The following is a 15982-nucleotide window of genomic DNA, read 5'->3' on the forward strand; positions in this document are numbered from 1 at the left end:
TAGTAATATCTATTTATAGTATAATGTTTCTTTATCAATAAATAAACTAAAAAATAATGATATATATAATATATATATAGACAACTAAAAAAATAGTTTTCTATTTTTATAACAAATATAAATCTATTTAAATGATAAACTTCCAGTTATGGAAAAACTCCTTACTGAGAGATTGTTAGTTATTCCAGGTCACTCTTGATAAACTAACTTAGTTACAAAACCAGTTTCTTATTCAGTATGCCAGGAGTGGAAAGACCAACTTCAAGTAGCTGAGCTTTCCCATGTCATACTTGAATAAGTTTTTGACTATTTATTAGTTGTTTTTTTTAAGACCTTTATAAGTGTGGTGGTTGGTAGTTTTTTAATGTAGAAATTTTGGATGGTTTTATCTCTACTTTTAGACTTTAAAGGTAACTGCCTTCCCACATCAGTAGGAAGTAGGAGATGAGATGTTGTGAATTTAAGCACTCACCTCTATACCTTTGTTTTGATTTTCCATGATGGTCAACTTGTTTAACTTCAGAGTTTTAGATTTTGCTTGATAGATGGGATATTCCCAATGCATTTTGGGTGCTATTACCACAAGCTTTATATTGAAGGTATTAATTAATTTATTATAGATAGTAAACTGAATTTTCATTAGTTCTACCAAATAATCCAAAAGAATCTGCCCAATGATAGAACGAGTTGCAATACTGGTATCAGAATTGAAGTTATATTGATGAAAACAAAATAAAACTGGCAAAACTTTAAGGTGAGAATGTGAGCATGAAGTGAGAGAGGAAATTTGATGGAGGTGATGAACCAGTGAAAAGAAGAAACAAGCAAAAAAAAGACAGAACATAGAAGAAGATTAAGAAGAAAGAGACAGAAACTTAGAATAATAAGACAAAAATTAAAAGACCAAGAAGAAAGACTTAGAAAAATTAAAAAAGATCAAGAAGTAAGAGATGGGAATTTATGAGTGGAGTTGAAAGAAAGAGACATAATGTTTAAAGTAGAATTAAGAACAAAAATAAATGTGATTAGGACAAGATCAGTGTAGTTATTGGAGATGTACAGGGGGATTACAATAACAAAAATAAAGAGGTACAGAAAGGTATTAATGACAAAATTGAAGAAGCAAAGAAAAACATCAACAAAATACAGAAAGTCTCTAATAACAAAATTTGTGAAGTAAGAGTAAGAATATAGCAGCAAGATCAATGAGGTGGAAAAATACTTCAGTGACAAAATAAAACATTAAACAAAGGAATTGGTAAATGCAAAGATCAAACCAACCACACCTCTTTCTGCATCCACCCAAGGAGTCCAACTTAAAAATCAATTTCTGTAAAATATGTAATAGGAGAACCTGTTTGATCTACATACGTTACTACTAGAGCTGTGTACTATGTGATTACAGGACTTTCCTGGATTACTCCAGCCATGTTGCTACCAATTCAGTTCCAGAATTTAGCTGACCAGTTAAACAAAATCACCCAATTTACAAATCAACAGACTATGATGGAAAAGTACCTTGGGAAGCAAATTTCTAAAGTGAGTGATGGAAGAGTAAACAACATTCATCTTGCTGCCCACATAAAAGGATCAGTTTTAATGACATTAAGCAACCTTCCAGCTGACAACCATAATTATTCAAATGTTCGTAGCTGCCTTATCCAACAGGTTCAGAGTGAAACACCAGAAGGAATTATCTAAAAACAGTTCAGGAGCAGAGTGTGTAGGAAATGAGATTTTAGACAAACATGGGGAAGATGTGGAAAGTCTTGCCCTGTTATCTTACCTGGATGCTCCACATGAAATGATGGATTTGTTGTCATATGATCAATTCACTGATGCCATCATAACAGATGAGGATATGTGAATTAGGCTGAAGCAAAGAGGTGTACATCTTTAAAGGAAGCTCTACAGTTGGCAATGTAATTTGAATCCATTAAAGCCTCAGATAAACAATTAAATGCACCATCTAGAAGTTATGGGATCATCAGATCAATTAGTATTGAATTATCCATTCTCCTTGATGATAGTCTAGAAGAACTAAAAGAATTCATTAGACATCTAGTTATGAATAATGGAGGAAATAAACCACAAGACAATAGATATTTCAAGTCAGACCAAAAACTGTAGGAAATGGAAGTGTTATAAGTGTGGAAAACATGGTTATTACAGCCAAGAATGTGAGGAATAAACAGGTGATAATAAATTGAAGATGCAAAACTATAAAGAGGAATCTTTGGGTCCAACCTGATCAAATGAGCAACAAAGAGCTAACCAGACATTGGAAAACAAGATTTAGCTAGACTTACGTAGTTCCAAATAAAATGCTTCATCTGCGTAAATGTGATAAGAAGTTCATTATTTACAGAAAACTGTCCACAAATGCATAGGATGTCTTATAATGAAAGATGAGAAATTACCTCCGGAGATGAAGAAAGAAGATGGATTGATGCAAACAGCAAGCAGACATAAATTTCCAGTGAAGAGAAAAGTTGAAAGTTATTCTTACAGTGGGAAACTTCTTTACACCTCATGATGTATGGTTAATTGACATTGGGTTAGTGTGCATATTGGGGACTTATTTCATGTGAAGATATGGATGTGAGGCTAGGCTAGCTTTAGAGAGCTTCACAGTCTCTGAGTAGGAAATCCATGTGAACTTTGTAACAATTACTACACCAGTTAATACTTCCAGAAACAACAAGGAGGGCAATTATTGTATCACTAAGAAGTCAAATACTTATACCAAGGTTTATTAGGAATAAATTTACATCTAGTGACTGTGACATAGTTGAGCCAAACACTCCAGTGTGTCCTGAGAAATTATTAGTTAGAAAAATTCTCATGGATTTTAATATGTTATCATTAGAACCAAACCATGAACACATCAAACCAAGAAATTTGAGTCAAGTCTTGATTGAGCATAGCAAGATGTGAAGCTGTAGGTAGTACTTCTACATCAAAGAGCATCAGAAGTAGTCACATTTGAGGCATTTGTAAGAAATCTGATGTCAAATCCTCATCAAAGAACAGCTTACTATCCCATTAGCAAGAGCTGTATTATAGGAGCTATGAATATTTTACAGCTAATGAATGCCACAACTTACATAATTTGCTCATGGAATATAATGCTACCTTCTCCAATGGACCTCATGATTTAAGCCGAATAAATAGAATATTTCATAAGATTAACATTGGAAATGCAGCATCAATAAATCAGTTAGCCAGATGAATCCTACTTGCTAAACAGACTGAGGCTCCTAAAGAGAAAGAAGCTATGAAGTAACAAGGAGTAATAGAACTGAGTACTAGTTTTGCTCATCACCTATTGTACTTATGATGAAGAAAGATGGATTCACAAGATTTTGCCTGACAATTGGAAAGTGAGTGAATTTACAAAGAAGGATGACTACACACTGCCAGTTATTGACTCTACTTTGGATACTTTATCTGGATCAAAATGGTTTTTAACATTAGATATTAAGGTTGGATATTAACAAGTATGGTCTTTTCTTTACTAACTTTGTCAACTTGCAGATTGTAGCAATTTGCTGTGTTATCATTAGGATTATTGAATGCATCTGCTACATTTCAATGATTAATGGAGTGTGCTTTCTCTGAACTTCCCTAGAACATCATACTCATCTCCTTAAATAATGTAATCACACATAGGAAGAACTTTGATAATGCTGATGATGGGCTGAGAAAAGTTCTGGATTCTATGAGGAAAGAGGGCCTTAACCTGAATCCCAAGAAGTTTAAATTGGTCTATCAACAGGCGAGTTTCCTGAGTTGCAGAGAGGGAGTGTATACAGACCCATCTAAGATGACATTTTTTCAGAATTACCCAACACTAAAGAACTTGTGTGAGGAAAGTGGATTTTTTTACTTTACTCTTACTGTCATTGTCCCAGTGACTCAGCAGTAAGTCTGTGGGTTTATAATGTTAAAAATTGGGTTTTGTTACTTGTGGTAGGCATAGTACACATAGCCAATTGTGTAGCTTGGTGCTTAACTATAAACAAACAAACTTACTATAATCTTTTTTGTAAAACCATTCTCTGACATTGCTCATGTTCTTCACAAATGACTTGAAAAAATAAGTTTTGTTGCACTGTTATTTGTTAAAAAAATATTCAATGAACTGAAGAAAAGATTAACAAGTGCTCATGTATTAGGTTATCCAGTTCAGGAAGAACCACTCAGATGCCAGTGCCAGTGATTCTGTATGGAGGCAGTGTTATCACAAGTACAGCACAGAAAAGAATGTGTGATTGCTTACTATAACAAGACAATAAATGCTGTAGGAAGGAAGTATTGTACAACAGCTATTAAGTCAGTTCTGTAATTACTTGTGTGAACAAAAGTTTATACTCTGTACAGGTCATGCAGCATTGAAGTAGCTGGTGAATTTTCACAATCCAGAAGGCCATATAACAAGATGGCTCTAGGAACTTCAGGTGTAAAACTTTAAAATCATACATTGTCGTGGATGAAACTATACAAGTACTGATGTATTATCCAGATAACCCTGTGTTAATAAAGAATTTAAACACTGTGAAAAGAAGGAAGCATGAGGTAGGAAAGATGACTAACTAACTTAACTGAAAGTTTCTCAGGCAAAAGATATGAGTTTGAAACCAGTTATTCAATGAATCAAAAATAGTGAATATAAACAAGAGCTACAGTTGGTACCTCTACAGTCTGTTCATTCAGAAGCATTCCTTCATTTCCATAATCTTCTAACAACTGGGCACTTAGTTATTAAGAAGACACTGGTGAGAGTAAGAGAATGATTCTGTTGTGTTTGGTGCTAGGTATTTGTAGAGAATTTGTGTAAATCATGTGAACTTTGTTAGGAGCAAAATGGTCCATGACAGAAACACCATGGACACAGCTTACAGCAGTGTTGTGTTGTAGCAACACTTGAAAAAGTTGCTGTAGATGTGCTTGGTCCTCTACCACAGAGTAACAATGGTAATAAATACATCATGGTTGTGATGGACTGTTTTCTGAAATGGCCAGAAGCAAATACTGTTCTAATCAGGAAGAAGAAACACTAGCAAGGAAACTTGTCAATGAATCTATTTCAAAGATTTGGAGTGCCTAGGGAATTTCACTCAGATCATGGATGGGACTTTGAGTCAGTCTTGTTTGTGGAAATATATGTCAAATTTTTGGACTGAAAAAGATTAGAACAACAGCTCTTCATCCATCTTCTGATAGAATGTAGAGAAATACAACAATACGCTTTTGCATCAATTAGCCATTTGTGTGGATGACATAAAAAATTGTGGGATCACAATCTTCCACTGCTACTTATGAGTTATTGAATGACAGTACATGAAGCCACAGCTAACACATCATCATCATTTTTGTTTGGGAAAGAACACAAAATGCCATTGGACCTTCTCTACTCAGCAGAGTCTTACACAGGATATTCAAAGAGATTAAGGAACACCATTGATGGATCAACTGGGGGCATCAGGATCATCCAGAAAAAAATTACCTGCAACTAGTCATACCCCAGATGTGGTAAAGTGTAGCATCTTGTAGCATTTGAGAATCCATGAAAACGAATTTCAGGGGAAAAAGCTGTCCATGTGTCCCAGCTAACAATAAACATCATAATCATAAAGGATCTCCATCTGGATAAGCAACACAATTTTCTTTCATGACCTATATCAAACAGCTGGAGACAAAGTGGGTACTCATGTTATTCTATATGAAGACATACCAGTCACGTTGCCTGTGGATTTCTGTGTGATGGGACTTTTGAAAGGGGTACTGGGAAACTGTCATCCCTGTTATACATTGTGGATTATGGAAAGCCTGCAGAGAGGAGTGATGTTCTTTGGATATGAAAGCCTTACATTGTAGCCTATTATGATGAAATATACAATACTGGACTGTTGTAAAGATGGACGATTATCAGGTAGAACATAATTGAGTGTGGTGACAGGGACTGTAATAATATGCTGAAGCTTCAAGATAATTTTATATAACATATTTAACCTGTGTATAATAGCATTTACTTATTGAAGTTTTAATGCTTTATATAATTAATATCAAAAGTGCCAACACACACAGTAAGATTCATTTAAGGTACAAATATTTCTGTCAGTTTGCAGATAATGTGTGCTAACTGTTTACGTATGTTAACTTTGTCAATGGGAAATTTGACTTGTTATGAATTAGCACAGTAACAGAAACTTAACCGAACTAAATCATGTCTAAAATTATAGTATCTGATGATTTCAAGCTAGTTTTTTCTTGTTAACATATATACTTTACTGTTTAAATTTACTTTCTGAATATTAAGGTTTAAGGTCAGTGTCCTATTTTTGAAAAATTGTGTAAATGAAATTTTCTTTAAACAGATTCGTCAAGTTGAACAACAGATTAAACATCAACAAAAGCAGATGTTTCATGTACCTAAAGGCCAAGTCCAAGAAGTAATAAATCAGAAAAGAATATGGACACTTGAAAATCGCCTGAACAATGCAAGTACATTTCATATTGATATATATAGGTAAAACAAAATGTTTTAATTAGAAAAGTTTTAACAATTACTTTGGAGTTGTAACCTTGGGATACAAATCTTACAGTAGGATGTAAGTATTAGTGAATGTTATATATATATCACAGGGTATTCTTTTAGTAGTTCTTCCGAGATTTCTACCACATTTAACATCAATCACCTCAATTCTTAATATTTCTATAGACATTATAACATCATTATGCTGCTAGATTAGGTAAACATGTTTGTTCAACTTACATGAAACTTGGGTGGTAAAAGTTCTTGATTGCAGTTGATGCAGACATTTTCACTTGACAGCAAATGCAATGTGACTGTTGAACTGAGCTTGACTGCACAGAACAACTATCTATCTATGAAACCTCAGTCTTTTATAGTCAGCAGACTGAATGCTGGTAATTTTCCATGTAGAACCAAAATTATAACTTTTAACACATGATTTTTATTTTGTCTCAACTATTTCTTGCACAATACTATTATGTCTGAATAATTCTTATTTTTCTTCAATTTCTCATACTTCAACATGCAATACTTGGTATAGTGTCTATACTTTGTGAGAGAGCCTAGAATTCAGACGACTCAGCCTCTGGCCTGTATGTGCTCCCCTAGCAAAACTATCCAATTTCTAAAGCTTGAGTTTCCTTTTGTGATTTCATTACTTCTTCACCTCTATTTTTCCTCTCTAATGTTTTAGTTTTGGATTTTTCCTTTAATTGAGCATGTGTTCTTGTGATTTGAATTTCTCCATTATCTTATTTGGTTATCCAGCACACTTGTTAGTATTGAAAGTCTTCATTGCCTTACTTGGTTAGCTAATTTATGTTATACTTTTCTATGGCATTCAGTTCATTCTGATTATTACTAAATGAAAATCATAAAATAGCTTAACACTTGCCATCAAGCAATTGTTTCAAACTTTTCATTGCTCCCATTTTACAGCACCTGCTGCTTAATATTATGGTAACTGACACCAAAAGAATACATGAAACTGCAATGGAACATCTCAATATGTTTCAAAAATGTTGTAAATGCATGGACAGTATCTTCTCTAACCTTGTGACCACCCATTTAATCAGACCTTCACAGATCTACTACCATATTCTTCATTTTTTGTAAGAAGATATACCATTTCTTAATAATTTTTAGATTAGCCTGTTAGATGTAATAGAACTAATAGAATACATTAAAATTAGATCTAGGGTGATGTAGGAGAAAAAGTTACTAGAAATAGAGAAAAATAGCTTCGAAAATTCTGTAAATGAAATATCAAAAACAGCTATAAACATACCTGCGACTTTTTGGATTAGAAGGTTTACATATACTTTTAAACTATGAGGCTGTGGTAATTGTTTTGGACGGATAACTTATTTCATGTTTGTGCTTACTTCTGGTTCCAAAAAAAACTTAAGTGATTGCAGAAGACCTAGGTGATATAGATCTTTTAAGTTTACGTCAGTTCTTTTTTCTTCTTTGTTTTGAATTGGAGAGTTTTTGAGAATGCAATGTTCTTCCCTTTTGGTTATCTAGTGTTAATATATCCTCCTCAGGGTTTCCAAATATCTGCCTTTTGGTTAGTTCCACTCTGTAGTAGATTTTTGTAACTAAAGTCTATAGATGACTAGTCTGTTCTATCAGTTTTGTAAGAAGCTTCATTCCACTTAGCTCAGATCACACTCGATTTTTCTTTGTGAGTTGATTGGTCATTGTTTTCATTTTTAAGTCTCAACCTTATTCTACTGATTTTCTTTTCTCTTTGTTAGTTCATTCCATCACCTTTCTGGACAAGTTCATTCCATTCTTATCCTTTTTCATTTGCTTATCATGTTCTTTTTATATTGGCAACTCTGCTTCTGTAGGATATAATTTATTTTTCTACTGTGGTTTTGAGCATACCTGTGGAAGATGTCCAGAAACCCTTTGGTTTGGAGTTGCTTCTTCTTTTTATAAATTTTGACTTCTTACAGTGATGGCTGAACTATTCTCACATAGCATAGGGAACTCTACTTACATCCTTTTTCTATAGAAGCTTGTATGTAATCAAAGAGATCCCCACTGCCTAGGTGCAGTTTTGGATGACCACTCTACCAATATTCTTTGGATTACATCATTTGCCTGAAAATCTTAGTTGTTGTGAGGACTCATTATCTTTTTAAGAATTCCATTCATAACCCAACAGTTTTGATTTCTGTTGAACAACTTCACCAAAATTGCCCATGACAGTTATCAGGGAAACATCAGTTTTTGTATTTTGGTGTTTCTTTTGTATATCATTATTATTTGAATTGTGTGCTTCTTTTAAAGGGTTCACAGATTACTACTCATACTGTAATGTAACTTGCACCTGATCCCTGTTAACAACCAAAAATAGCTGTCTTCAGGACATGTAGCTTTGCTGTCATTAAATGCCAGATATATTGTGTCATTAAGCCTCTGGACAGTTTTGATGACTCACCATGACCAGTACTTTATGATAGTTGGTGCATCATTTTTCTGCTTAAGGAGAATGCCTATTTTGACCTTCATTTGCCCTCTAGGCATAAGTAAATCTTATGAACAGCACACCAGTCTTTTATACCCTTATATTTATTGTGTCATTGCAACAACGTGTGCTGATCATGTGACAACCCTTGACCAATCCCATTACACCCTCTATATGAGCACAAGTAGCTCCCTCTACCATTGCAGCACAACCGTCACTGTTATGAATCTGGTTGCAGACCATGTATCCCACCTCAACCAAGTTCTACCCATGGAGTGGCTCCATTGATGCATTTGCAACCCATTGGAATGCCAAACTTCCATTCCCTTTGGTCTCCTGTTCTGCACTTTTCAGTGGATGCTTCTTGACCAGTGAAACTTCTGTGATCCATTGGATCATTCTATTACCCTTCCCCCAGGGATCAAGGCCGACCTTGTTTGGTGACTTGACAAGGTTCTTACCATGGTGGGGGTTTCCTCGTCCAGACTTGCATTTGTTCACAGGTGCTTTTTTTTGATGGATTGGGGCTTCTCTCAAATCTTGGGAGAAATCTAATCTACTTACCATGTCAACCACTTAGCTGTTAGCTGTTCATCGGGCTCTCACTCATTTCTCTCACTGAAAGTGGGTGGTTATGGTTTATTCCAAAAATTCAACTTTTTTCAGTTATACCTCCAAACAAGGGGGGACCAAGTCCAAGACCCTGTGTTTTCTCACATTCGACCTCTTATACTGGGCTCACAGCTACAACATCACACTCTTGGTATGTCATATTCCTGGTGTTATGAATCTGGTTGCAGGCCATTTATCCTAACCCAACCAAGTTCTTCTTACAGAGTGGCCCCATCATACAGGGTTTTTTCAGTGGGTGTATTCTCGTCTGGGTATGCCTCATATCAATGCATTTGCAACCCATTGAAATGCCAAACTTTCTTTCTTTTTGTCTTCTGTTCCACACCTTTCAGCTCTGGGGTAGATGCATTCAGTCAGGATTGGAAGGCCTTCATCTCTGTGCTTACCCTCTGATCAGACTTCTCTCCAGAGTTCTTTCTCTCATACAGACTACTCCTTGTTGTGTGTCACTAGTTGCTCCGTATTGGCCTGCGCAGTCGTGGTTTCCTCTACTTTGGCCCTTACTGGAACAGCAACCCCTTCCCTTACCTCTGTCCAAGTCTCTATTCCAGCAGCCTCGATTAGAAGTGTTTAATCCAGATGTCTTCACAGTTGGCTTTTTTCCGGTCTATTGCCTCTACTCAGGAACTTCCTACCTGTGTAGCTTCTTTGGTTACTCAATCCATATGTCCTTCCTCATTGTGTGTGTATCAGCGTTGTTGGTCTACCTTTCGCCAGTGGTTTATTTGCTGGGGATTCTGATCTTTCCAACCTTCAGATATCCACTTGTCCAGGTTCTTTACCTTGTTATTTGATCAAAGTTTGTCTGTGTCCACTGTTTCTAGTTATTGTGCTGCTCTCTCCCACACTTTTTGCTTCTCTCATTTCATAGATCCTTCTTCTCCCCTGTTACTTCTCTTCTTTTCCATTCCTTTGGTATTGTTTGTTTGCCCAGTCCATTTAGGTTTCTGAATTGGGATCTAAATGTTCTTTATGTCCTTGCCCATTCTCCTTTCAAACCTGTTGTTACATGTTCTTTGTACCACCTCTCCCTTAAGACCTATTTCCATCTCATTCTTGCTAGTGGTCATCATCATTCTGATATCTGTGCTATGAATGTTTCCCACACCCTTTACCATGCTTCTTATGTTCTCCTTTATTCCAATCATTCATTCCTTCCCAAGACATCTGTAGCTTATGAGGGTTGTTTTGCCTTCTCTCCCCTTTCCCTCACATGTATTTCCCATTTATATTCCTGTCATGATCCCAATTCTCTTCTTTATCCTGTCCATTCCCTTCATTGCTTTATGTCTCGAACTGAATCCTTTTTGGGGTTTCCGTTCTCACATATTTATACACTGGAATCCCTCTGTTTTCTGTGATCTTTCTCCTGTTAACCTTACTGGTTGGGTTCAGCAACTCATTCATCTAGCTTATTATGTCTTGTCTCTGGAAGATTGTTGGCTGTTTAATGTGTCATCGCACTAGATACGCCATGTTACTTTGTCTTTAGTTGCTTGGATCTGTTGTACTTTGAAGGAGATTGTATTAATTCATCAAGAAATTAATGTAGCATTTTAGAACACTTTCATTACCCCCCAAAAAATATACATCACGTATAATACTTAAACGAACCACCTAAACGTCACGTTAGTTTAGCCTATATAATGTGTAATATTTAGTGTACTCTAATCCCTTATAGCGATGGCACACGACGAGACACACATTTGGCATGGCATGTAATGCTGTTTGAATACAAGAAGGGAAACAATGTCCCTGTAGCCACAAAGAATATCAAAGAAGTTTATGGAAATGTTTTGAATGTTTGTAAATGTCAACAATGGTTCAGCAAATTTCGTTCTGGTGACTTTAGCCTTAAAACTGTGATGGCAGGAGCCGACATGTTGGAATTGATACTGATGATGCTCTGAAGATGCTTGTTGAGTCTAACCCAAGGCAACACACATGTGAAATGGCCCTCAAATTGCATGTCTCTCATGAAACAATATGTAAACATCTAAGGAATATGGGAAAACTTCACAAAGAAGGTGTCTGGATGCCTCACAAACTCTCATCGTTTCAAAAGTGTGAACGTTACTTTTTGAACAGAATTGTCACTGGTGATGAAAAAGGGATTCTCTATGAGAATATTAAACACCAAAAACAATGGCCTAGTCCTAGACAAAAACACTTCTGACCCCAAAACCTAACTCCATCCACAGAAAATGATGCTTTGCATTTGGTGGGACATCAAATGAGTAATTTATTTCAAATTCTTCAATCTCTATGCAAAGATCTCTAGTCAGCAACTGGAACATTTAAATAAAGCCATTCATCAGAAATGCCCTTCACTCATCAATCAGAAAGGTGTTCTTCTCCATGACAATGCACGTCCACATGTGGCACGTTTGATGCAACACAAGATTATGGTGTTGGGTTGAGAAGATCTCCCCCACCCACCATATTCTCCCGATATGGCTCCCATCAGATTACCATATTTTATGTTCGCTGTAACACCATCTTAATGGGAAAATGTATGCAAATGTGGAAGGTGTTAAAAAGGGCATAGACATCTTTTTTGCTTCAAAGCAAAGTGATTTCTTTAAGATTTTAAGATGGAAAAGCATCATGGATAAGAATGGATAGTATTTTATTTAATAAATCTTTTGTTTTGATATACAAGTTATTTTGGTTTTTCATCTAAAAAAGTTACATTAATTTCTTGACGACCTAATAATTCAAAGTCTAATCCATGTAAACAATAATAGTTTAGTTTGTCCTAAAGTTTTTTTATGACCTGCCTTCACTGTAAAAAGCTGTAAACCATATTTTCAAATGATGCTAACTGCACTACACTAACATAAGAAATAAACTTATTTCTAACACTTCAAGGATGAAACAACAAAAATGCACTAATTGATCAATTTACCAGCTAGAAATTATTTATAACTTGCACTAACTCTAAAATCTTCAAACTATCTCATATTTACAATTTACCCTCAAGGTACTAGAAAGCCTAACATCAAATCCCCTAGAATTTTCTAGACCTACCAGATCATTACAACCTGCATCTTCCTCTTGCTAACAAATTACAACATTATTTTGCTACAAGTATCTGGATTTATAAAGACTTGTTTTATTTGGAATTGTACATGATTGTAAAGAGTCATCATATCTAACTAAAGTCTTCTCAAAGCTATTCATATTAGGAAAAAAATGCAAGATTTGCATATCTATTATTGAAATTCCATTTTAATGCTTTCATGAAACAGCCAAGAAAAGTTTTTGTAAAAAAGAAACATTTTCTATCTTGTATTTCTATTTTGCCTTTGGAATTTGGCTATATTGTGCAGATGTTTTTAACACCTAGAAGCCTGCAAACTATGACTCTTTTTACAATTATACATTCAAAAGTTACTGAGGACCGACACATATAATTAAATAATTTATCATGTGAAAAATATTAGAAAATTATCAAACAGCATCTTTTTTTTTTACAGATTTGCTTTTTTAATAATTTTCCTTGCATTGTCTTTTTTGTCATTTTAATTTCTACTAATTGAAATTACTGTGTCAACACATTCGTACATGTGCTAGTACATTTATTGCAGTGACTATAATTAAAAATAAGCTTATGCCTTGTACTATATCAATGCCAATCTTCAAAAAAATTCTCAGAACCTAAGAGCCTTACAGAGTACATTTATGATACTGATTATCAGCTTCATACGTACCACTTTCCATCTTTCTTTTACAACGTGGCCAGGCTGTAATAAGTCTTCACTAGTCATAGTGATGGGGCTGCTTGAGCAATGTTTATCCTCGTCGTCGTATGTGGAGCCATCCCCAGAGCAGATGTAGCTGAAAAATTCATATATAACTAGTTTACATATCCATATTTGGCCATGTAATTAAAGCATAAATATCATATCAAATATAGGCTGGTGGCAAGCTGTAATATTTCAAAGTGTTAATGTTCTTTATATTGACGAGATTTTACTCTTTGGAAGGTGTTTACAATTTTGTTTGCCTTGAAAGATTAGTTACTGCTTTTGCTTACAAACCTTCGTAAAAATGCTGAGTAAGGTATTTTTGGAGTAACAGTTGAGCTCTTTTCCTTTAACCACACAAAATAGCTCAACTAGATGAAATCGTGACCTTTAACATCACAAAACAGGCAAACAAGATTAACTATTGACCCTTAACCTCACAAAACAGGCAAACAAGATTAACTATTGACCCTTAACCTCACAAAACAGGCAAACAAGATTAACTCTTGCCACTTAGCCTCACAAAATAGGTAAACTCTATCTCCTAACCTAGCTTAGTAGATGATCTCACATCCCTTAACCTCATAAAACAGTTTTCTAGGTGTTGTCACATCCCTTAACCTCATAAAACAGTTAACTATGTGTTGTCACGTCCCTTAACTTTCTAAAACAGTTAACTATGTGATCTCTTGTCCCTTATCCTCACTAAACATTGTCAATCTTATAATGCCTACAAAAATTTACAAAATTAGCTGATGTTTCTTTTACCCAATTAAAAACACCAATTAATATCTTACCCATAAATTTTCGGAAAAGTAAATATTAGTGCTCATATCAACTACTTACTGTTTTGCCTATCAGTCTTCAGATATGTGGTTTGCACAAACTTCATTTAAAACTATTATCCATTCCAAGCATTAGAAAAAACATTTGGTTTTAAAATTCACAAAAAACAAACTGTTTTACACCCAATGGTTGAAAGTATCTTATAATTAGAATTGCTCTCAATAAAACATCCTGAGGAGAACCAATTATATATCTTAGCCAACTCAAGGGCAATGAATAAAATGCATATGATGTTGATGTCATTACAGAAATTCTTGGCTTACATACAGTATTACTACCATAAAAGCTACTAGATCTCAACAAGCTATTAATATTTTAATGTATTTTTAAACTATTCCTAAACGCCACTCCTCAGTGGGAAGATTACAATTCCAGTAAGACATGTGTATACATTTTAATATACATGTAGAGAAGGTCACTTTGCAAAACATACACAAGGACATGAAACTGTAGCATGTAAATTAATTCACATCAACAGGAATGTTCCTATCATTATGTTTAACTTAGGCAGTAGTATCACATGGCGTAACACAGCAAATATTAAGTAAACATTCAGATTATAGTCAATTATATTTTTTGTTCACTTTTCTTTAATACGTAAAACATTTTATAAAAAGAAAAGCAGTAAACACATGCTTCTACAACAACAATTACGTTAGATTACAGAAAATGTGTATGCTTCTTTAACTGTTACAAGTTCAAGACTGCAATGCATGTCAGTTCTTTCATGTAATAACCTATGGAAATTAATTAAATATTTTGTAATCTTCTTATCCATGTGCATATAAATTTAATCACTAATATGGAGCTGAAACCTCAAAGTTCTATCAGTCACTCATGAGTAAGACTGGTGCATTACTGATATCTTTAAATACAAAATCATTTACTGAAACCAAGATTGATAATTTGCTATTGTTGTTTTTCTTTAAATAATTACAAGCTCCAAAGTGGTTAACATTAATGCTTTATCATCAAATATTGAGCATTAAACTTACAGTTTCATTAACAAGGAGAACAGCTACATGTTTATTTACTAAAAACAGTTCACTGTGCTTCTATTTCTGGAAATACACCTTTATTATATAACTTTATGATGCTGAATGCACTATATAATACAAAAGTAACACAAAACTTTATACAGTATACATGCTTGTATACTATGGTATAATTAGAATAGTTAAAAGGAAATTCTAGTGGACCAGCTGGGCCACTAGTCATCATAATTTAATGGACTTGTAGCTATGTTCAAGAAAAGCCAAAATTAAATTGTTTTAGAATTAAAATGAATTTCAAACCAGTAGATACATTTAAAAATAGGCAGTTTTACCTCTGAAATATAAAAGTCTTTCCCTCGCTCTCTAACAGTCAACAACAGTGTGATCAAGTTTCTAAATGTTCTTGACGCAATGCACATCATGCGATAACTTACCCAGAGTTCTCCATTCCACAACTTCACATGTGACCTATTGTGTCTACATCAGGAGGATATATATCAGCTCTAATTTCCCACCATAATCTAGATTTTGTAGATGTATTCATGACAGAAAACCACATAATTAATGGTTGTGGAGAGGAGGGTAAGAATGTATTTAAAAGGTAAATTAGGATCTGGTTGTAATTCAGTTTAATTTTAAATTTAACACAGGCAGACTTACTTCTGAAATACAAAAATCTACAATACCCACACTGAGATGGAGGAGGGAATTAGTGAGTGTCACAAAGTCCACTGGTTTACCA

The 15982-nt window shown here is 34.6% G+C and overlaps 1 protein-coding gene across 7 annotated transcripts in view; it reads right to left on the reverse strand.

The window, feature by feature from the left end:
* LOC106458593 overlaps positions 1-15982 on the reverse strand; it is a 56679-nt gene that overhangs the window by 26543 nt on the left and 14154 nt on the right. For 2 of the 7 annotated variants that reach the window (XM_022384852.1, XM_013918114.2), the window contains exon 2: positions 13364-13490. In XM_022384852.1, coding sequence (XP_022240560.1) covers positions 13364-13490 — 127 coding nt within the window. Of the gene's footprint in view, positions 1-13363; positions 13491-13693; positions 13711-13948; positions 14032-14196; positions 14216-14245; positions 14324-15982 lie in introns of those variants that run through there. The other 5 variants (XM_013918115.2, XM_022384854.1, XM_013918116.2 and 2 more) reach the window with 5 other exon arrangements.

Source organism: Limulus polyphemus, unplaced genomic scaffold (genome assembly GCF_000517525.1).
Source record: "Limulus polyphemus unplaced genomic scaffold, Limulus_polyphemus-2.1.2 Scaffold489, whole genome shotgun sequence".
NCBI classification, from domain to species: Eukaryota; Metazoa; Arthropoda; class Merostomata; order Xiphosura; family Limulidae; genus Limulus; species Limulus polyphemus.